This window comes from Phascolarctos cinereus, unplaced genomic scaffold (genome assembly GCF_003287225.1).
Source record: "Phascolarctos cinereus isolate Bilbo 61053 unplaced genomic scaffold, phaCin_HiC Scaffold_726;HRSCAF=1367, whole genome shotgun sequence".
Lineage (NCBI taxonomy): Eukaryota > Metazoa > Chordata > Mammalia > Diprotodontia > Phascolarctidae > Phascolarctos > Phascolarctos cinereus.
Genome location: NW_027556098.1, coordinates 124,554,437 through 124,579,092, shown reverse-complemented (window position 1 = coordinate 124,579,092; position 24,656 = coordinate 124,554,437). Strand labels below are relative to the sequence as shown.

Here is a 24,656-nt window from a genome sequence, read left to right as displayed (position 1 = left end):
CAGCAGGTGCTTAATAAATACTTGTTCCCTCCCCCTTCCTTCTCCCACCTCCCTCCCTTCCCCCACCTCCCCATCCTCTATGCCTTTAAGATCCTCATTTCACAGGTGAGGACACTGAAACAGAAAGAGTAAAGTGATTTGCCTGAGTTCACACAGTAACAGAGGGGGATGTGAACCCAGAAATTCTGCTGTTTTCCTTCAGCTCTTTCCACTCGACCACATTTACACCTCTGTGGGCAAGAAGGGTCTGTCAGATGCTTACACTGACCTAAGAGGGTCTGTCTCCAGATAGGTCTACAAGAGCAGAAACAGGCTCTCAAACACCAATGTTTCCACAGCCTGGAAATAGGTGTATCAGGCCTTTCCTAGGGAGCTAGTAAAGATTGAGCTAGTCTGACTACTTACCAGAGATTTCTCCTGGGGATTTTAATATTTTTAAAACTGCAATTCAGACACTGAAGAAAAGTTACTGAAAACAGTCTCTCATTTCCTCTCAAGTGTGAAAGGGCCCTCCTATTTTCATTTGGTGCACACCTTCAGGGAACTCTGGGCAGCTATGGCTTCTTAGTTCTTTTTACAATAAAACCAATAAATGTAACAAAGGAAAAAAAACCCACTAACAACTACCACTGCTGCTCCCTCCTACATACTCTCTCATCATTGTTTCTGGAGTCAAGAAATGTTACCACTGTGGAAGCATGGAAATCTTTTTTAGAAACTCTTTAGAAAATACTTTTTAAAAAGGGTATGCTTAACATCCATTTCAAAAGGTATTCCAAACATTTTTTAAAAGTGAATCATTTAGGGGCAGCTAGGCGGCGCAGTGGATACAGCTCCGGCCTTGGAGTCAGGAGGACGTGAGTTCAAATCAGGCTTCAGACACTTGACACGTACTAGCTGTGTGAGCTTGGGCAAGTCACTTAACCCCGACTGCCTCACAAAAACAAAAAGAAAAACAAAAGTGAATCATTAGCTGACAAGGTTGATGGGATCCTTCTCACCTGACATCGTTGTATGTGTCTTGGCACCGCCAAGCTCTTCTTGGGTGACATCCTCATTGGTGACAGACTTTACCACATCCGGGCCCGTGATGAACAGATAGGATGTATCCTGCAATCACAGATTTCCAGACAAATCAATCAAGAACAACAGAGCTGGAAGAGAGACAGCATTTAGTTCAACCGCCTCATTTTACAGATAAGAAAAAGAGAGCCCCACAAATGTCACTTCATCATGTTATTTCACTCTTGGTTCAATGCTTGTAAAAATGAGCTGTAATGTGGTGCAGATAATAATAAGATAACAGTACAGGGTACATGGAAGCACTCTGAAACACCCAGAGCGCCCCACCAACCAAAGCTATGATTATGCTGCTTACAGCAGCTTATTTTTAAGCTAAGTAAAAAAGTGTAAGAGGCTCTAATTTCTTTTATATCTAAAAAACAACTGAGGAAAAGGTAGGAGAAACTCACAGACCAAAAATTATACACAGCAGAGAGAACAATCCCTTTCTGAAAAATAATTTAAATCCATGTATTGTTATTGAGTATGCATTACCCAGCTACAAGTCCTTGATTCCCAAACTTAGTTTTGTGATACTTTAAGATACCTCTAATCATCTCAATATTCATGATATCCTAAAAAAAAAATATTCACTTAAAAAAAAAATAAGGCTAGTTTTGAAAGAAAAAAAAGTCACGACACAGGCTTAAAAAAGGCCCTCTTTTTTTGGAGAATAATGAGGAGAACAATTTGAATTAAATGAGAGTACCTGAGAAAGCAGGTAAGATAGTGTCTTACTAAGGCTCAGGGCCTTTGGGACATGACCACCACCATCCTCATCAGGATCTCTCTAACCTCTTTGTTGCCTCAAGTCATTCCCTGTATAGCTCCCACCAGCTCAAGCAGGTGAATACCTACTTGACACCATACAAGGAAAGACACTGAGAAATATAAATGTTTATTACCCAAGGTTGAATAAACAGATGCCTGAAATGTGATGCAAAAGACGATTTGTTTTTTTTAAGTGAATAAAAAACTTCATTTGAATCAAAAGAAATGTTTTTAAAAATCTTTCACAGTAAATGTATTTTGGAACTTTAGTATTATTTTTCACTGTAGACATTCTTTTTTGTCCGCCTTTCAAAAGGATGTCAATTTAAGAGTGTAGACTATATCTGGGCCAACAAGGTAACAGACGGACAGCAGATCTAGCAACCAAAGGAAATCAATTTTCTAAGATTTCCCCCACTCTGAAAAAACCCCAGCAATTATATTTTCCAAGTCACTTTTGCATCCCATTGGATTCAAATACAGTGACATTTTACATGGTGACCTCTTTGCATGAGGAGTAAAGATTGACAATATTGGGGTCAGAGACGACCCAAATAAGTGAATACATGACAAAGAAGGCTATGACAGTGCCAGGCACAGAAGGCTTTCTTTGATGCTTGAAGGACTGAAATAACATTTCTACTCTGATGCCAGACTTAGGTCTTCACAAATCTTTTAGATCCTGCCCACCAAGTATACCAGTCTAGAAAGTTCATCAATAAGCAGAGCACTGCTTGCCTCCAATCTTCTCCCTAAAAGGCCAGGAGGCAGGGCAGGGAAATCAAAACAATCTCATTTTAAGTCTAAATGAGGACCTTGTAGAAGGCAATTTCCAGAAATACTAAGAGCTGGATTGAGTAAATCCAATCAGAAAGAAGTTAAAGGATACACACTAGAGGGCATGGAAATATGGAATGTCAGCCTCAGCTTTTGGATATCATGGACTGTAAGAATGAAGTTCACTACCTCTTCTGTACTTCACTTAAGTCTGTTTTTGCAACAACTAAACCTCTCAAACTGTGCTGATAGTAAATTTGTTTCTAATGATTGATCTGTCTTCTCCTTTCATCTAGCTGACTTGGGCTGCAAACAAAAGAAAGAAGAGGAGTTATCAGTGTCCCTATACTAATGTTGAGCAAAGTACCAAGAGAAAGAATCTTAAGCCTTAAAAAAGTAGCTAGAAGCCATATTTTATTTTATTTGGAAACAGCAGAATTGAACAATTTTTCCTGTGTTAGCTCTATCTTAAAAGCAACTCATTTCAATGGCTTAAATAAGGGTTATTGTGTAGAAATTCAAGTCATTCTTCCTGTGTGGACTTGTTTAGGAATCCCATCCCACCCCCATTCTCCAGTGGTAGTTTCTTTTTTCAGTCTAGATAGGTACTGCATGGCTGAGAGTGGCCACGAGCCTCCTTCTTGGAGGAAGACACTCAATGAGACTGCTCTAGTCTTTGAAAAGCCATCAAATCAAAGACACGCTTGGAAGAAGATGGGGGGAACACTTTCCAGACACGATAATTAATAGTAGTCTTCCCTTACAATAACAGGGGCCAGTCTGCACATTTTCAGTAACTTCTTCATTACCCATCACCTCACTCACTATTCAAGTAAACTTGATTTGGTCGCCCAAATTTTCACTTGCTCAAAATCACAACTATTTCATTTCAAACAATTAAAATTCAACAAGATAAGCATGTCTGGTGCATAAATCAGCAAAGCTATCAATTACTTTCAGTAAGAGATGAACAGCTTCTTGGGGGAAGTTATGGTTTGCAATTTTAAACAGAAAGAAATGCATGCTACCACAAACAAATCATAGCAGTAACAGGGTTGCTGAGACAAGGGGAGAAAGGATGCTTTCCCACTATCCCAGTGTTTGTATTAACTGGCCACAAGTTTTATCAAGACTGAAAAGACAGTGGTTAGAGGGAACTTATTTGGAAAAATCTACATTAACTGAACACATGGCAGAGGGGGCTATGAACTAGCAGGGACAGAAGACTCTCTTTCTAGCATCCAGGACATTAAAGGCCACACAGCTCAGAGCAGTTCTGCTCCTAAATCAATAAGCTAAGAGGAATAAGACTGGAGCCTCTTAATATTAACACGTACTTTATTACATTAAAACCAGGCAATGGTCTGACAATAAAAAGGTGCTTATGGCATACTGTTATATTAAACTTTAATTACAGAGGATATGAAATCCTTACAATAAATATTTTCCTCAAAATAATTGTAATGGAAATAATTCTTTTTTCTGACTTGATAGCTGCTACTTTAAAATGTGAATTTACACAAATACAGAACTGAAAAAAAAATCCTCAGGACACAAAAAATTGTTTTTATTTAAGCTTGTATCCACATTGCGGCCCCTACTGGTCCAAAATCGTGAATCAGAAAAGGCAGTGATTTGCCAGGGAGTTCTGCCAGCCAAATTCTGGAAACCACAACACACTCAAGTGTTTCCCCTTTCAAATATTTGTTGAAGAGCTTGAAAGGAAGAAGTACCAAAACCTAAATCTGTACCAAATTCCAATAGAACATAGAAGGTTTTGTTCCTGTCACTGTATTCCAATCTGATATTAAGCTATGGCAAAGAGAAACCAAGTGAGTGCAAGGCTTGTCAAGTCACATTTCTTCAATTTTCAAGGACAAGTCCATTTCTTTCAACTGGAGTGTATGCTTAGGGAATCTTCAGGCAGCCCTTCCTTTTAACTACTAAAGCCTTTGCTAAGCTGGCAGATCTGAGCAATCCTGGGAAATGACTGCACTTGTCATTGTATCAAAAGCTAAGCTAAAAACAGTGACCGCTGGCATAGTGAAGCTAGTGAAGGAGGTGATCCAGGTTTGTAAACAGGTTAGACATTCATTTCTCAGGCTGATGAGGATTAAATGTAATTCTAAAAATGAGAAGCAAGTCAGGGATTTCTTCCAACTCTACCTGGGTTGGCTATTGGCCAGAAGTGAGAAAGTATCACTCAAAGGGGAAGAGAGATTTTTAGGAAGGAGGGAAGAGCAGTACCCCATGAGGAAAGTGGGGGAGGGAAGAGAAGACATTGAGGGGAAGAAGCTAAGTGGCACAGCGGATAGAGCAATAGCCCTGGAGTCAGGAGGATCTGAGTTCAAATCTGGCCTCAGACACATAACACTCACTATCTGTGTGACTCTGGGCAAGTCACTTAACCCCAGTCGCCTCACAAAAAAAAAAAAGAGCAAGAGAGAGAAGACACTGAAAGAACCCTGGATCCCTCATCAAAGGCCCATGTAAGAGGGGATGGATGAATGTGTGGGAGAGGTATACAATCTATGAGTTGGCCAAAGGTTGTGGAGAAGTAAAATGGCTTGCTGGGGCACCATTTAAAATGGAAGGTATTTAATAATGAAAATAAAGACACCAGCATAGTCAACCTTTATTACAGTTTCACAATGGGAGGGGTGATTGGTTAGCACACACCCTCAATAGTAATCCATAGATGGAGTCAGAAATGGACACAAAACAAACCAGTGTTACTACTTTCATAAAATTAATTTTCCATATGTTTTCTCCATATATATAACTGATATCATATTGCATGCCTTCTCAGGGGCTGAAGGTTGGGGCAGGAGGGAGAGAATTTGGAACTCAAATTTTTCAAAAATTGTCAAATTTTTTAAATGTAATTAGGGATACTTAACGAACTAAAAATTATTTTTAAAATAATTTTCCAATAAAATTTCCAAAAAGTTCAATTTTTAAGGTTATTTTGAGATATGCTCTATATTGTTTGATTATTTTTATTTGTTCAGCATTAGTACACATATATTTGAATAAAATCACTTTTTAAAAGATGAAATGGCCCTAATATAACAGAAAGTTATGAAAGAAAATAAAAAATTTCTAACATTAAAAGTTATATAAAAAAATAAAAGTTATATAATCACTTTTCCTGGAGATTTTTAAGGAGTAAGAAGAGTAGGTAATAGGATGAGGTGTAGAAAAAGCATTAAGGCTCTGGTCCTAGTTCTGGAAGTCATTTCATTTCTCTAAGCCTCAATTTCCTTATTTAACATTAAGTAGGGAAGGAGCAGCTAGGTGGCTCAGTGGATAGAGCACTGGCCCTGAAGTCAGGAGGACCTGAGTTCAAATCCGGCCTCAGACCCAGCACTTGACACTTACTAGCTGTGTGACCCTGGGCAAGTCACTTAACCCCAACTGCCAAACAAATAAATAAACAAACAAACAAACAAACAAACATTAAATAGAGGAGTCAGAATGATCTTTAAGGTAGCTTTCAGCTCTAAAATTTTATGACTGATCTATTTGAAGAGATACTAACAGATTAAATTAGTAGTGACAAAGTCAAATAGATACAGCAGCCACTATACTGTATGTAGGGATCCCTATGGTCTTATATTAACTTAAAAAACATGTTCGTATTTTTTTGAGTTAATTTATTTATTTTGTTAGGTATTCCCAACTTTAATCTAGTGTTTGAAATATATTTGCAATTCAATGAACATGAAAAAATGGCCCCCAAATCAAGTGCATTGCACTCTAGCCAATGAAATGCCCCATCTTAATGATCCCATGCCACCACTACCTCGTCAACTCCAAGACTTTATGATGGGCAGCACTCTGAAATCCAATGAATTCAGATAAAATATTAGATCTAGGTCAGGAATTAATGTTTCTACATGTGAGAAACCACACAATTCTGAAAGGGAAACACGGAAATAGATACCAGAGTCTTACCTTCACCATGAATGTGAAATCTGTTAAGGCAGGGGAATAGACAGCACCTCCTGCACATGGGCCCATAATCAAAGAGATTTGTGGGACAACTCCGGACGCCATGACATTCCTCTGCCAAAAGAGAAAAGGCAAAGGCATCTCATTACCTGGGCACGTTCAAGGTTTTATCTGCAAAAAGATAAAGGTAACAATAAAATAACACCTGGATTATTTACACAGAAACTGAATCCAGGTGGCAGTAGAAAAATCCTATAATCTCTTACTAAAGTTGTTTTTTTCTGTCTTCGGGCTGCCTCCAAGTAGCATAGGACGGTGGAAGGATACTGGATTGAGAAGCCAAAAGAAGTTAGTTCAAATTTAGACACCAATCCTTAATAAATATGCGGGCAAAGTACTTCACTTCCTCTAAGCCTCCATTTCCTCATCTGTAAAATGGGGATATGTGTATTCGTACACCTAGCCTCACAAATTTGTTATGGAAAGAGTCCTTTGTAAGAATTTAAGTGTTGTATAAATGCAATTTTTTTATTGTTGTCATAGCCAAGGTGGAAGCTGGCTGGAAAGTATGTGACTTTGCTTCCTTTGACCTTTGCCCCCTCTTTAACCGCCATTAGGATTTTTCTGTGGGCTCCAAACAAAGTCCCCTCTAAAGGAGAGGTTGTGAAGGAAGTCCACATATAAAGTTCAGGGGGTCCGTGAACTTATATGGGAAAAAAACTACATCTTTATTTTTACTAACCTCTAACAGTAACTTAGCACTTCATTCAATTATGAATTTTTTAAAAACAAGCATCATTCTGAGAAGGGGTCTATAACCTTCAGCAGACTGCCACATGGATCTGTGACACATGCAAAAGAAGTTATAACATCTTCTCTAAGTTTCTGACAATATACAATACTCATGTCAATTAAATAAGACAAACAAGAAAACATATGAATAAATGGACCTTTCCTTAATATAAGTGGTATATATCTAAAATCAAAGACTAGCATTATATGTAGAAGGGATAAACAAGAGACTTTCCGATAAAATCAGGGATAAAGCAAGGTTATCTATTACCACCATTACTATTTGATATAATGCTAGAAATGCTAGCTATAGCAACAAGAAAAAGAAATTGAGGGAGTAAGCATAGGGAAAGAAGAAATAAAATTATCACTTTTTGGAGATGATATGATAGTTTACTTAGAGAACCCTAAAGAGCCAACTAAAAAATTAACTTTAGCAAAGTTTCAGGACATAAAATAAATGCATACAAATCATTAGGATTTTTGTATATTACTAACAAAACCCTGCAGGAAGAGATAGAGAAATTCAATTTAAAATAACCACTGGATGTATAAAGTACTTCAGAGTAAGTATATTCACTAAGATACACACAGAAATTACGTAACACAACTATGTAACAATTATATAACACAACTCTTTACATAAACAAAGACAGGTCCAAATAATTGGAAAAATACTAATTGCTCATGGGTAGGCTAAGCCAATATAATAAAAATGATAATACTATCTAAATTAATTTACTTATTGGGTGTCACATCATTCAGACTACCAAGAATTATTTTGTAGCACTAGAAAATAATGACAAAATTCATCTTGAGCAACAAAAGATCAAGAATCTTAAGGAAAACAATGGAAAAAATGAGAAGAAAGGGGGCCTAGTACAAATTTCAAATTGTATCAAAAAGGCCTATATCCTAAAGAGCTTGAAAAAAAAGGAAAAGCATCCATGTGCAAAAACATTTATGGTAACTCCTTCTATGGTAGTAAAGAAGTAGAAACCCATCAATCACAGAATGACTAAATAAATTATTATATATGAATATAATGAATACTATTCTGACAAAAAAATTAAAAGGGCAATTCTGGAAAAATCTGGGAAGACTTTTATGAACTGATGCCAACATTGAGTAAAATCAAGAGAACAATTATTGATTAACAACAACATTGAACAGACAAACAACTCTGAAAGACTTAAGAACTCTGATCAGTGGAATGACTAGCCATGATACCAAAATACTGATGATGACGAAGCATGCTATCCTTCTTCTGACAAAGAGGTGATGGATTTACAGTGCTGACTGAGACATAGCTTTTAAAAAGGGCCAATGTGGGAACTCATTTTGCCTGATTATGCATATTTATTAAAAGTGGTTTTGTTGGATTTCTCCTCCCCAATTTCCCCCGCCAACAGGTTTGGGGCAGGGGGGCAGGAGGAGAGAAGATAATGAAGGGAGAGAAAATAGATTTTTAGTTGAAAAAAATATATTTATTTTTAATTATAAATTATTTTTATTTGAATTTTTGCTTAATGGATTTGTTCTTTTTTTATTAATTTATTTTGATTTATCAATGATCACTTCCACAAGCTTTTGAGTTTTAAATTTTTCTCCCCTTCCTTCCCCACCTCCCTTCACAAGATGGAATGCAATCTGATATAGGCTATACATAACATTCCTATATACATATTTTCACATTAGTCATGTTGTAAGGAATAATTAGAACTATTAGAAGGAACCACAAGAAAGAGGAAACAAAATAAAACAGAAGGAAAAAAAGAGCAAATAGTAAGTTTCAATCTGCATTCAAACTCCATAATTCTTTCTTTGGATGTAAATAGCATTTTCCATCTTGAGACTTTTGGTGATGTCTTAGATCCTTGCATTGCTGAGAAGGGCTACGTCTATCAAAGTTAGGCACTGTACAATGTGGCTGTTACTGTATACAGTGTCTTCCTAGTTCTGCTCACTTCACTCAGCATCAGTCCATACAAGTCTTTCCAGGTTTTTCTGAAGTCCTCAAGCTCGTCATTTCTTATAGCACAATCATATTCCATTACATTCATATACCACAACTTGTTCAGCCATTCCCCAGTTGATGGGCATCCCCTCAATTTCCAATTCTTTGCCACCACAAAAAGAGCTGCTATGAATATTTTTGTACATGTGGGTCCTTTTCCGATTTTTATGATCTCTTTGTGATACAACCCTAGTAGTGCTATTGCTGGGTCAAAGATGGTACGCACATTTTTATAGCCCTTTGGGCACAGTGCCAAATTGCTCTCCAAAATGGTTGGATCAGTTCACAACTCCACCAACAATGCATTAGTTTTGCATTTTTCCCACATCTTCTCCAACAGTTATCATTTTCCTGTTTTGTCATGTTGGCCAGTCTGATAGGTGTGATGTAGTACCTCAGAGTTGTTTTGATTTGCACTTCTCTAATCAATAGTGATTTAGAGCATTTTTTCATATGACTATAGACAGCTTTAATTTCTTCCTCTGAGAACTGCCTGTTCATATCCTTTTACCATTTATCAACTGGGGAATGAAAAAAATTTATTTTTAAAGAAAAAAAAATCCCTGTTCTAACTACTTGCAGCTAATACCGTTAGCTGCATACATTTATCAAGATACAAAGGGCAATTTTCACCAGAATCATAAAGTCCCCCTAAAGAGGACAAGGATAGGAAGATAGAACCTGAAGTGATAACAATCCTAGACAGGAGCAATAAGACTGAGAAAAAAGAGCACTTCAAAAGCATGAGCAAATTTAATGGCTGAGAAGAGATGTGGCTGTACATATTTGTGTACATGGAACAGAAAACGCATGAATTCTTGTCTTTTTAATCAGCTTTTTTTGCATCACCTGGTAATGTTCTGTAGACTTTGAGGACAGGGAGGATTCACTATAAATCCTGGATACTATTCACACAAAGTCTTACTCAATTTCTTTTGTATATCTTACAATAACAGTATCAATACATAAAAGGGGACAAGGCAGCAGGTAATGGGGGGATATCAAGGCTTTGGGCATCAGTGGCTGGGAGTAGGTCACCTGACCTTCATAAAAAAGTGACAAATTCCTATATGATACTCACCACTGTGGGAATCTCTAGAAGGTAAAATGAATTTGCCAACTATGGACTCTGTCCCTTTCCCACAGAGTAGGGAAAAAAGTCTCCTTCCTTGTTCCCATCTGCCTCCACCTCTTATTCAGCAGCCCAAACTCCACAAACCCATGCAGACAACACAGAAACATGACAAGTGACATGTCAACTACAGAAGAAGAAAACAGTGGTGACTGACAGTGGAAGGGAAAAAGAATACCACCTTAGGGCCCACATTCAAGTTACTCTTTGGCTTTCTCATTTTAAGTTTTCTAGCCTCATTCCTCTTTCAAAACAAAAACAGTTATGCTATCAGGAATTTATACTTTGACAAACATTCATTTTAGTGCAAAGGTTGAGTCCACAGATTTGTTTTGTTTGTTTTTTTTAATATTCTGAAAACTGGCTATCAATATAATTGGTTTCCTTTGCAATCTCATGTATTTTGTTTTATATACTTAAAAATTTTTTTTTGGCAAATAGTTTTTTTTTCCCAATCACATGTAAAGATAGTTTTCAACATTCATTTTTTATAAGATTTTGAGTTTCAAATTTTTTCTCTCTCCCTCTGGCCTATCCCCATTCCCCAAGATGGCAAACAATCTGATACAAGTTATACATGTGCAATCATGTAAACATATTTCCACATTAGTCATGCTATAAAAGAAGAAACAGAACAAAGGGGGAAAGCCATAAAAAACAAAAAAATAACCCACAAAAAAGTGAAAATATTATGCTTCAATCTGCATTTAGACTCCATAGTTCTTTCTCTGGGTGTAGATAGCATTTTCCATCATGAGTCTTTTGGAATTGTCTTGATCACTGTATCATTGAGAAGAATAAGTCAATCACAGTTGATCATCGAATAATGTTGCTGTTACTGTGTACAATGTTCTCCTGGTTCTGCTCACTTCACACAGCATCAGACCATACAAGTCTTTCAAGGTTTTTCTGAAATCTGCATGCTCGTCATTTCTTATTAGCACAATAGTATTCCATTACATTCACATATCACAACTTGTTCAGCCATTCCCCAATTGATGGGCATCCTCTCAATTTCCAATTCAGTCTGTCTTAAGGTTTCTTTCCCAAAAACCACCCCATCTTCCCTGGTGGAAGAGTATTGGCTATGACTAATGGAGACCTTTTCCAGAAAGCTGGGAACACAATAGCTTGATTTTGCAGTTTAGTCTCTGGGTACTGGTCTGAGAAGTCTACCTAATCCTCCCTACCTAAATGCCTACCTTTCTTATCCCTTCCCTTCACCCATACACTCCTTTCTCTCCTATGTTGCTACATACTAGAGATTTCAATTCCTCTCCAGAACCATCACCACTGGCCTGGGTCTTCCCCATCCCACTCTGGGCGGGTCACCTAGAGTTATGCAGCCTAGGTACTCAGAAGAGAGTATACCTGGGGATGGGGGAGACAGAAACATATAGAAGTCCCATTCTGGGATCCTCAGATGAAAGTGAGAAAAAGAACGATATGGTGCAACAGTGGAATAATAGGAAGCATAACCCTGGGAGCCTCAGGTCAAGGCTACTCAGAAGAGATGAGTTATGCAGGCAACAACAGCAGTTAGGATGTTAGATTCAGAATCTTTGTTTCTAGTTTCTTTATTTTTATTTCTTTTTAAGTTCCTTTTAAAATTAATATTTTTAAACAAAGAAGATCCATACATATGACTACTTTGAGCCAATTATTTATTTCTGCAATACAGAATCTTTGTTTTATAACATATGCATCTGCATGGAGAATAGGAATCAAGCTGTCCACAACATAAGAGAAAAATGAACTGTACTGCTCCTAATTACAAGGCTTTAACAAATGATGCGAAAAGGGGAAAAAAATGGAAAAAAAGGTGTGGCTGTGGAAATTACATGAAATTATAGTCACTGCCATCTACAAACAAAATTACCACACCACCCAATGTTTACGTATATCACTAAATAAGTGTCAAAATTTGCTCTGAATTTTGATTACATTAAATACTGTTCACATAAACAGCATTCAGAGTTGCTCATGGTTACCTGCCTATGATTTAAAAAAATTAGAAAAAATGGCCATAGACAGATTTGTAAAACCCAGTTATATGCACATTCAAAAGACAACATGGAGTTCTATGAAGTCTTTAAAACAATTATCCTAATAATTAGAATACAAGCTTGCTGAGGGGAGGGACCATTGCATTTCTGTCTATGATCCCCAGTGCCTTGAACACAGTAGGCATTTAATAAACATCTGCTGAATTTTGACTGAACAATTTTAAAAACTGTGATAAAGAAGCTTGTTATTTCCAAGATTCTTTCATAATGCAGGTCACAGAATTTTATAGTGATATATTAGAATACATGACCTCTAAGCTAAACGTCCAACTCTAAACTTTTACAATCATGCTATCGTTGCCCCTGACCTATATAAATTCTTAGCCAATTTTCAAATTTAAATATAATTAGTGTCCCTTTTCTCTATTGAGACAGGAATGGAAAACAGCAAAGAAAGGTTAAGGACAATGTGTCAAACCAATGAGCTAAATCTGGCTCTCCACTTAATTTTTTTTGGTCCCCAGACTAATTTTGTTCTAGTCACTGTCAATAAATCCCAAAGAAAAAATTCTCCCCTGGTAGAGAGTTACAACTTTTGCATTCACAGTATTGACTTATAGCTTGAATTTAAAGAATAAAGCACAGTTCCCAGGATGATAAATTCAGGGATAGAAGGGACCTCAGAGATCATCGAGTCCAACTCCTTCATTTTATAGATGAAAAAAACTCAGGGCCAGAGAGATTCAATGATTTGCCCAAGGTCACACAGGTTTTAAGGAGCAGAGACTGGATTCAAACTCAAGCCCTCTATCTCCGAGTCCTATGCCTTCTCCATCAAACCACAATGACTTCACAACTAGACAGCTGTAAGTAGTGATGAATTGGCTAATAAAGTGCCGAAGCATAGCAAGTATTCTATAAATAGTAGTTGGTCAATTTATTTCAAACATGTGTGATAATATCATTCATGTTATAGTCCAAGGGAAAGTTAAGATGTAAGAGCATTTGAAAATATTTTAATATAAACTGAATTTCAATATAATATGAATTTCAATATTTCCTTCATAAAGGATTATATACTTAATAACATTATTCTGGAAAAGGTTCCATAGGTTTCACCAGACTGCCAAAAGGGTCTGTCACACAAAAAAGGTTAAGAACTCTTTTTCTATAGCTACTTGTTTGTTGAGATCTCTACCTCTTCTCACTTCTACTCCTCTCTTGCTCTCTCTTTAAATATGTTTCACCACTCCTCCTTTTGTGAAGCTTTTTAGTTAATAAAATGAACTTTCCCTCTCTTCCTCTCTCCCCTAATCCCACCCAAAATGTCCATAAAGAAAAATTTAAACATATTTGAAAATGTAGTTCTAATCTTGAATATAATTTTATTCCTTGCTGTAAAATTTAAAATCATAGATGTTTAAACTAAAATATGTATCTCTCAAAAAAGAAATGAAGTTTCCCCATTTATGAACACATTTTTCCCCAATTCAATATCACTGACCAGATATCTTTGCAAAACCCAGAATATATATTAACAGAGCAAATCCATTAAAACAGGAGAAAATTCAAGTAACCAAAGGCTGAACAATGCCACATATTTTTACTTCATTCTCTTCAAATTGAGTCTCTTACCAAAAATATATCAGCATAACCGGCCAAGGATTCTACCCCTTCTTGGATCCGAGCTCCTCCAGAATCATTCAGTCCAATCACGGGAGCCCCGACCAGCAGAGCTTGATCCATGATCTATAGGGAGCACAAAGACCTGTGTTATAATGACATTCCCTCAATATCCAGTGGCACTCAATTAACACACAGCATTTTATTAACACATGTTCATAGCATTTTTCATGAATGGTTTACCGAAGCTGGTGAAAAGAATGCCAATTTGGTTCATTTTACTAACTAAATACCTTCACAGAAGGAAGAACATTGTGAAACATATTCAGTGAAGCATATTCAAAACAACACTACATTCAAATCTTTAAAAAAAACCCAGGAACCTTCGCTCATTCTCTAAATTTGCAAGAGAGAGAGATCTATTTTCCTATGACAAGTACAGTTATCCCTTCTACATCCCAACTTTCCTAATTGCGGTTTTGATATATCACAGGTCAGTGTAAGAAATTAAATGGGAATTTTGAGGTAGTTTTGTGGAAGCTGCGGATAAAGCCAGCAGATGATACAGAAAAAGGCTAGGAACTCAGAAATGCATAAAATATATGAATAGTATTGTATAATATCAACATATTTTATTTTTTAATACCATAATAATTCAGACTTCTTCTCTGGTACGACGAGAGGGCCAAAAAATTGTATGTGGATTTTCCAGATCATGGGGGTGAAATGCCCTCAATCCTCTTGATGTGTAAGGGATAACTGTATTTTTTAAAACATCAGCCTATATGCTTTTTTTTAGTGCACTCAGTAGCCAATAGTCTTTTTGGTGCACAAAATCAGTTACCATGATTACTTGTTCAAAAGCACTATGGAGTGGGCAGTAACCTGTCTGCACGGACATGCCAACCAAAGCCTGTCTTGTACTTGGTCCCAGACTGCATCTTTTCCTTCCTTGTCTCCAGCCCCTGACACATCCTTTTCCTACGATCCAGATACCCCTGACAGAAAAAAGGTACTTTGGACACTACAAGACATCTATATCATCTTTATCCTCAACCCCAAATCTCAGCAAACCGATTCTCTACTTTTTTTCTGCTCCTGGGCTTCTTATAGCACAGGCTGGCATTGTTACCAGAGGTTCAATTAGACTCCTAAGGGCTGTCAAGGGCTGTTTACATTTCAACAGAAATCCACTTAAAGTACAATGAAAAGAGTTAGGCATTTTTTGGTAGCTAAATATTTACTTTACAGATCTTCTGGGCATGAGCTCCTGACAGGCTTCCTCCAAACACTGTAAAATCCTTAAAAAAAGAAAAAAAAAGAGGAAGAAATGACCATTAAAATTTGAAAAGATGAGGGGAGAATGCAGTGAGAGCAGGGTGGGGTAAGGGAAAAAGTTCTTCTCTTCATTTTTCCTAAGAACTTTTAGGAACTTTCTTTTATCTTGCGAAAATTTTGTATTATGAATTATTTTCAAATAATGAATCAAGTATTTAATAAAAGGTACTGCCATATTGTTGCTACCCAGATTTTCATTCTCAAAGATGGTCTAACAGCTATGTAATATGAAAACAAGTGTAAAATTAGGGGCAGCTGGGTGATGAAATAGATACAGTGCTAGGCCTGGAGTCTGGAAAACCTGATTTCAAATCCAGCCTCAGACACTTACTAGCTGTGTGGCCCTGGGTAAAGTCTCTTAATATCTGCTTGCTTCAGTTTCCTCATCTGTAAAATGGGGATAATAACAGCACCTGCCTCTCAGGGTTGCTGTGAGAATCAAATGAGATAATAATTGTAAGGCATTTAACACCGTGCCTGGCACCCAGCAGCTGCTATATAACTGGTACATATTATTATTATCATTATTATTATTAAAATTATTTACCACATGATATTACAATTCCCCTTATACTAAAATCAAAATGTATTTCCATCATGCCATTTTCGTAAGAGAAGAATCACAGGATCACAGTTTTAGAGCTGGAAGACACTTTAGAGACCGTCCAGCCTAAGCCACTTATCTTACAGCAGAGAAAATTGATTAATGGAGTGTAGAGGACCACAGGTGAGTAGGACTCTGACCCTGATGGCCGTATAAGCTCTCCCAGGTGAGGAGCCTGCTCCTTGGCCTGGATCGGTTCTCCACTCCCCAGAAAGGGTGGCTTGGCAAGCTCAACCATAAACAACGTTGCTAGCTCAAGCACAAATATGTATCAAGTATTGGCACATTCCGGGAACAAGAAGTCCATGGTGTTTTCACGGGAACAGCCTGGGAGAAGGACACAGCCAGGAGAATGTTGCAAAGAGATATGCTTGTTGATACTTTGATTGGTATTCGCATGAGAAAAATTCTCCGTGTTGCCCACTGGTAAAGATATGTAAACTTTGTTGCTTTGTCCACTGTTACACTGGGGTATATTCCCATGAGTCAAAGATATAAAACTGCCTACTGTGCTCTAATAAAGTTGACTCAGTTTTCCATCATGCTTGGATCTCTTTCGTATTTGCCTTGCAGTCTTCGGTCAAGAACCCTTTCGCAGGCTTAGCTGCTGGTCAGCAGAGCTGCCCCAACTCACAACAACTCACAATGGAGAAGTTAAGAGACTAGCCCAGAGTTAACAAAGTTGGGTAGATGTTTTATTTATTTGCTTTTTGGTGAGGTGACTGAGGTTAAGTGACTTGCCCAGGGTCACACAGCTAGTAAGTATCAAGTGTCTGAGTCTGCATTTGAACTCGGGTCCTCCTGACTCCAAGATCAGAGTTCTATCCACCTAGGTGCCCCCTGATTAAGTGTTTTAAGGACAGCATTTGAACCCAGGTCTTTCTGACTGAATCCCCAGACTGCCTCTCAGATGCCTCTTTGTTAGTGGGCTTCCTCTAGCTAACTTTGGTTGATCTGGTTAAGGCTTTTGGTAGCTGTCCTCCCATCCTGAGTAGGCCTCAAAGGACTAAATACAGAGACAGTTGTATCCCTATATCCAAAGGCAAAAATATAAACAATGGCAGAGCGAGGAATGAAACCAGCTGTCCACTCGATGGCACACACATTTATGGAACGCTTCAAAGTTTGCCAAGCGCTCTCCTCACAATGGCCCTATGACCTGGTGATGCCAATATTATTTCCCCCATATTACAAGGGAGAAAACTGAGGCAGGAAAAGGTTAAATGAGTTGCCTATGATCACTTTGCTATAAAATGACTGAGATGGGAACGTGGGTCTTCTAACTCCTCCACCCTTCCATGGGACTTCCTCTCACTTAGTGTCAGTGCTGGAAAGATGTTTTCAGAGATCAAGACACTCAGAGCATCCTCAAGTATGTGGCTCCCGTTGGCCCCACGCCCCACCTCCCTCCTCCAGCCGGACTCCCCCCTCCACACCTCCTGTCTCTCAGCTGCTGCTGAAGTGAGTGTAAGCAACTGGTCTCCGTGTGGAAGTTCACCAAATCAAGGGGTAAATGAACATGTGAAACAATCAGAGAGGCTTGTTACAGTCCAGGCCAGTCTTCAATTTTCACAAGTTCTTTGAAGATCATAAAACTATGCCGTCAGAAGCAGCAGAAACTGCTGCCAGGAAGAGCTTGGAAAAAGAGAGATTATAACAATGTGGCAAAATGCATTGGGGATTTCTGCCCCCTGCTTTTATTTTCTCAAATAACACACTTTCTATAGCGTACTGACACAGAAGAGGTGAAAGGATCCAGAAAACGTGCCTTTGTCTGCCTCACTGACATTGATGGCTTCTCCTATTCAAGTTTTTTTAACCCATTTCTCATAAATTACCCAAAATGAAACATTTTCAAGTCAATTAGTCAGGATAGTTATAATTATTGCCTAAATAAATTATACTTCAATAAACTACATAGGCTGCTAGTGGTGCAGTAGTTGGAGTGCTGGGCCTAGAGTTAGGAAGACTTGAGTTCAAATCTGTGCTAGCTGTATGTCCCTGGGCAACTTACTTAAAAAAAAAATCTCTGCCTCAGTTTCTTCATCTGTAAAATGAGGATAATAATAGCACCTACCTCCTAAAATTGTTATGAGGATAAAATGAGGTAATATTTGTATAACATTTAGCAAACCTTAAAGAATTATGTAAATGCTAGCCATAATGATTACTATTATTATTGTATTTTTAATATGCCAAACTTACTTGATGGGTAGGTATGGACAAACCAACATACATATAATGTATTTTATGTTTCTAAACTAATTTTAGACCTGTGCAGGGCACTAAAGTAAAGCATTACATATATTTAAATTTTCTTCTCCCAAAAACATCTACCTGGAAAAAGCTACTTATTTCACATGGCCTGATAACAACTATAATTATGAATACTTTCAAGGGAACACATGCTTTTACTATTCAACTCCTTGGCTAAGAAAAATACCATAGTTATATGATTAGGATTACAAGCACAGTAATCTAGGAAATATTCTCTATTCCAAGACATCTTCCATCTGGAACACGACCTCATTCACTAACTACCTCCAGGAGGAAACTCACAATCTCTAGAATCAATATCACAACATAACACCCATTCTGCTTTGAGAATCTCCTTAGAACATAATGCTCTACTAAAGTCATATATTTCCTCAGGAAAAATTCATGAGACATGCCCTTAATACTCATATTCATTCCTTCATTTATTCATTAAGCATTTATTAAACAGTCCATTTACATTCTACTATGACTCCACCTTGTGGCTAACCTTTATAGGTTTTTAATCATGGCCTTAATTTTTACTAAGTTTTATTGATGACTTTATATTTATATCCTATTTATTTCCATCCTCACCATAAAAAGAAAAGTAGTTATGCAAAACTGACCAACATAGAGTGATCATGTCTAAGAGTATATATGACACTGTATCCACAGCCCCCACCTCTCTGAGAAAATAATCATGGCCTTTAGATAGCTCTCCCCTGATTACAGACTGACCCACCCAGAAGCAGAAGTTTCACTTCCTCTAGACCACCTGATTCTTTCTTGCTCCCTTCTCCTTTTAGACTGCTGAATTTCAACATATTACAACAGGTTCTGCTAGATGTAATGACTGAATGTTCACAAGGAATATGCTATACCTGACTGAAGACATAAACCAATCTTCCATTGATCCGGCCCCGGCCAGTTACCACACTGTCCCCAGGAAACTGTATGGAAAAGAAATCAAAGGACATAAGAGTCAAGACATAAACATTATCCATTTTAATGAACATGATTGTTGCTTTGTAACAAAAAAGAAAAATGAAAGCTAAAACAACCCCACAGAGGGTTACAAGTATGAACAATGAATACAAAACACCCATGAGCTCCATTAATGCAATCACACTGGATTAGAGATTTTTCAGATTTCTAAACCCAAATAAGAAACAAGAACTTGTAGTATAGTTTTAGGTTAATTCTGCTCCTAAAAGCATGAAGCTCCCAGAGAGCTAGAGGTCTAGAATTATCGATTCATACAATCACAGAGTCTCAGGGTTGCAAGGGTTCTCAGAAAATGCTGACAGTCATGTATTTTAACATTTTTTAAAGTAAAAAACCAAACATGGCATTTTCTCAAAAGGAAAGCCACCATTTTAAAAGGAATTTCAACAATCAATGGGAATTCTTCCAAAAAAGACTAATGTAAATACCATCAAGCCATTAATTTCCCAGCCACAGACTACAACAGACCCACACCTAGAAAAACCAGATCAAGCTTAATGTTATAAAGTTAAGTACAGAGAACTACACACGTCTAGTTATGTAACTGATAGAGAGCTGTGAAAATCGAATTATGATTCACTTGGTATAAAATAAACAAACAAAAAAACCCATAGAAAATATCTTACTGAGCTCTCCTTATCTAAACTTTGCCTCTCCCCCAGGGCCCAGTAGTGTACACAGCATCTATTAAATGTGTTATATTTCTATTTCTTGTTAAGTTAAAATATATATATGTATATACATACATACATATATATATGTATATATATATGCATATACATACATACATATATATGTATATATATATGTGTATATATATATGTATATGTGTGTGTGTGTGTGTGTGTGTGTGTGTGTGTAATGGTCAAACTTTGTGATCTTCTTTGCCCAGCTAAATCAGAACGATATTAAAGTGTTACTTTGAACATTTGTTCCAGGACCTTTTTTCTACAGTGCTAAAAATCTAAGAAACCAAAATAGACTGAGCTTATGAAAAACGCATTATCGTGATGAACTGTCAAACAATATGCAAGCCTAAGAGAAGAGACTGCCTAAAGGAGAACTCTGACTTGAGTTCCTCTCTACACAAAGCTGGGACATATTACGTCAATCAAAAGCCCAACGGGGGACCTGAGTCATCCGGGGGACCTTCCTCTGAGATGCCCAAACTATGCCCTATACCAGGACTAAACAGTTACTGAATACCAGGACGCCAGGGGAAAGACTCATACATTCATTAGTGTGTATCACGGATTTTTTTTTTTGCTGGACCTGTGATTTCATCAGTGATTTCCCTCTGCTAGTGGAAATCAGCAACTGTTTCTGCAACCTCAAACCTCAGAGAATTACTCAGGGAGCTCAGAGGTTGAGTGACTTGTGGTTTGCATTAGATATAACATGACCCTAGGCCTTTCTAACTGAGGCCAGCCCTCTTCCCATTGTACAACAGGGCCATGAGTAGAGTAGATAAGTAGATGTAATAATATCTGTGTAGCAGAATTGTATATACCACAGCTCTGAATAAATACCTTATTTTTATCAGACGCCATTCCAAAATCAGCACATCTGTGTTCCACAAACATATCACTTTCAACAAAACTCCCAGGGTCCAACAAGACACTGATTCGCTCTCTGGCTGTTAGTTTTCCCTAAAATTAAAAACAACACACAAAGTGCCCTGAATAAATCAGTCTGTAAATCACGCAAGGAAAAATAAGGGAAAATTGGCTTATAAGTGACCACGTCTCACCTTCTATCACTCTTTACTCATCTGTACTCCCTTTCCTTGGCCCCCACCATCATAAACATGGCTACTTTATTCGACCTGCCCTGGTTAAGATACAGGTTAAAATGCTGTTTCCCTAGTCTGACAGAAATTAGGTTTAGACAAACATCTCACACCATATACAAAGATAAGTTCCAAATGATAACATGACTTAGATATAAAAGGTCACATAAACAAATCACAGGATCAAGTAAGTAAATATCTTTTGTAACTGGATCGGAGAAGAGTTCATGACGAAATAAGAGATAATGAATATCACAAAAATTGAAATAGGCAATTTTAATTACATAACATTTTAAAGGTTTTGCATAAATGAAACAATGCAGTTAAAATTTAAAGGGAAAAGGTTAATTGGCAAATAATATTTGCAGTAAGTTTTTTTTTATAGCCAAGATATGTAAGATATTGAAATATCTAAGAACCAGAGCCATTATCCAATAGATAAATGATCAAAGGATAGGACAGGCAGTTCTCAACAGAAGTCCAAGCCATGAACAGATATAAAAAAAAAATGTTCCAATGGGGAGAAAATTTGGAACTCAAAATCTTACGGAAGTGAATGTTGAAAATTAAAAATAAATTTTAAAAAATTTTTAAATAAAAATAAATGTTCCAACTCACTAATAATTAGAGAACTGCAAATTAAAGCAACTATGAAATTCTACTTCACATCCATCAGACTGGCAAAGATGACAATTGTTGGAATAGCTTCAGGAAAACAGACACACTAATGTGTAGTGGAGTTGTGAAATGATCTAGAATTCTGGCTGGACCTTGTGGAACACTTTGAAATTATCCCCCCAAATGACTAACCTGTATACATCCTTTGGGCCAGTAACACCTTTATTAGGCCCATACCTCGATGTGATCAAAGGAGGGGGAGCCAGATGTACAAAAATATTTACATCAGCTCTTTTTGTAATAGCAAAGAACTGAAAACTCAGGTGGTATGCAAACTAGTAATGGTTTAATAAATTAAAGCAAATTACTGTAATGGAATATTAGTGAACCCTAAGAAATTATGAAGAGGACTGCTTCAGAGAAACCCAGGGAAACCTGTATGAACTGATGCAAATTGAACAATTCATACAATAACAACACTGTAAAGAAAAATAACTTTAAAATAAATTTGATCAACGAAATGATCATCTAGAGGGCTCAGGAGGAAGAATGTTATTCACCTCCTCATAGAAGAGAAGGGTTCAAGTGCAAAATAAGATATGCATTTCAAAAAACTGTTAGTAATGGAGTTTGTTGAGCTTGATTATGCATATTTGGTATGAGTATGGATTTTATTTTATTTTTCCAACAAAGGGGTAAAGTAGGAGGGAAACTAAATTTGTTAGTGGAAAAAAATAAAATAGGAACTTTTATTTTTTAAATGTTTTATGTTATGAAAAAAATTTATAATAAAAAATAAATTAAGAACTCTAATCAATACAATGACCAATCACGATTTCACAGGACCGATGAAGAATGTTACTCACTTCTTCCTGACTGGGAGGTTACATCAGTACAGAATGACATATGTTTTTGAAGAGTCCAACCAGGGAATTTATTTTGCTTGACTATGCATAATTTATTACAAGGATTTTGGTTTACTGTTTCCCCCCCAATGGGCTGGGAAAGAACATAAATGTTTGTTGATTAAAAAAACAAACTTTTAAAGAGCCAGAGGTGGTTAGCCGCGTTAGGGATTTTAATGCCCTCTTCACTCACACAATCAGCGTGTGGGACAAATGGGGTGAAGTTGCAACGCCGGCAGACGCGAAAGGTGAAAAGCGTCTGGGGGTGCCCTCAGCGCACCAGCGGCGAGGGGTTCACGCTCTCTGGGCCTCCCTTCCTCATGCATAAAAGGAGGGGGTTGCAAGAAAAGCGTGTCTGTGGTTCCCGCGCCCCCGCCCCAGCTCTTCCTAAGCTCCTGGCTCAATGCCTCCACCTGTCCAAACCTGCCCGGATGCCTCAGCTTGCGGGTCTTTAAGAAACAGACACATGCCTCTCAGCTACCTGCACATACACAAGGAAGACAAAAAAGGTGAATGTATTTTTAAAGTAACTGTAACATAGGACCCCTGTGGAGCTGGAGCGGGGGGAGGGGTGGAGCCCCTTTACTGAAACATATTGGAAAGTGGGAGGGGCTAGGGCACGCCTCCCGGACTGCATTTCGCTGATTGGCTGGCTCGAAGTGGGCGTCTTTGAGCACGCCGCGTAGTAATAGGCCAAGATCAGATAGAGGCGGAGCTTGAGGCTTGGCATCCTTTCAGACTCACCCGTTTGTGCTGCGCATCGATACGGGACTGACCGCCTCCGAGCAGTGCTTCTTGGCGTTTCCGTTCGATGCGCTCATTAACGGTGACGGGCTGGGTGCAGTATCTCCGGGCCTGTGCCGTCCAGCCCCTGGTACTGCTCACCAGAGCGCACCGGACGGTCCCAGCCGCTGCAGTCCGCAGTGCAACCGCCATCTTTGTTCTGGTGTCTTGTCCACCTTGTTCCCCACTTTGTCTCACTGCGCCGGCGCATTGGAGACATTGGGCGTATTGAGCATGCGCTGCCGGCTCTGCTAGAACAGCGCATATCCAACTTCCAGAGGTGAAGATGGACTGGGCAGGCGCGCAGGGTGTTTTGTCTCTCCGTCCACGTGGTTGTGCCTGGTTCGACAACCTTGGTAGAGTTTCGCAAGTGGTAAGAGTCTGAGCATAAGCTGCTGAAGTTGCAGTGTGACCTGTTCTCCGGAGGAGTAACCTGACTGACCCCTGTCCTAGGCCCTAAAGTATTGCAATATCCTATTAACAAGGCTTCTTTCCAAGTATCCTTCCTACAGCTACCAGAATAATCCTGGTTAATAATTGCACTGATCTACTCAAAAGCCTTATCTGATACACTTTTGCCTACTTATTAGAATTCAAAAATCCTATAGTGCAGTACTAAATAAATAGTCCCAGCTGTATTTTATAGGAATGCCCAAAAGAAATCCTTACTCCCACTAAACAGAACCACTTCACAGGCCCACTTTTAAACAGTCCTAATTGTTAATTTCTTCCCTATTTCCCCCAGCCTTACTCCCCCAACGTTACAGGCATAGAGTTCCCACCTTTGAGACTTTGGGGCACTGAGTAGCAAAACAGTAGATGACAAATTTCTCCTTAACATTCCTGTTTATCTGTGGCTGTTCCCAAAGAAGATGATGTCTCCAAAAAGTCTGAATCAAAGCCTGAATATTTGCTTGGAGCTGTATTATACGTGCTTTTGTTCAGTATGCCATGGGTGAAAGTTCAAGGACTCTGGTTATACCACCCAACAGCCAAACATGACAAGCATTCAGTTTTATGCAGCAGAGTGTTACTAAAGTTGATTATTAACCACGGCATACATAAAAGAGTGTTTAAATTGGTTGATGGCTGTAGCTGGATTGTAAATATTTCCAATGAGTCACACAGGAGTGAAAGCCCTCCTTTCTGTTCAGCAATCCCTGTATCATTTCCCATGATAGTAGTTTCAGACTTCAGGAACAGGCATTTAGTACACACTTACTT

General features: G+C 38.1%; 1 protein-coding gene and 1 long non-coding RNA gene across 3 annotated transcripts in view; one reads left to right on the top strand and one right to left on the bottom strand.

The window, feature by feature from the left end:
- Nucleotides 1-23,636, bottom strand: part of PCCB (propionyl-CoA carboxylase subunit beta) — a 46,301-nt gene extending 22,665 nt beyond the window's left edge. The window contains exons 1-7 of one of the 2 annotated variants that reach the window (XM_020986099.2): nt 23,394-23,636; nt 20,867-20,986; nt 19,214-19,282; nt 15,379-15,435; nt 14,147-14,260; nt 6,568-6,678; nt 1,002-1,110 (exon numbers count right to left, since the gene is read on the bottom strand). In XM_020986099.2, coding sequence (XP_020841758.1) covers nt 1,002-1,110; nt 6,568-6,678; nt 14,147-14,260; nt 15,379-15,435; nt 19,214-19,282; nt 20,867-20,986; nt 23,394-23,585 — 772 coding nt within the window. In that variant the 5' untranslated portion in view covers nt 23,586-23,636. The remainder of the gene's footprint in view (nt 1-1,001; nt 1,111-6,567; nt 6,679-14,146; nt 14,261-15,378; nt 15,436-19,213; nt 19,283-20,866; nt 20,987-23,393) is intronic. The other variant, XM_020986098.2, reaches the window with a different exon arrangement.
- A 13-nt stretch (nt 23,637-23,649) lies between these two features.
- The window catches only part of LOC144454526 (uncharacterized), a 34,876-nt gene continuing 33,869 nt past the window's right edge, over nt 23,650-24,656 (top strand). Inside the window, exon 1 of the long non-coding RNA XR_013482977.1 lies at nt 23,650-23,805. This is a non-coding gene — a long non-coding RNA (uncharacterized LOC144454526). The remainder of the gene's footprint in view (nt 23,806-24,656) is intronic.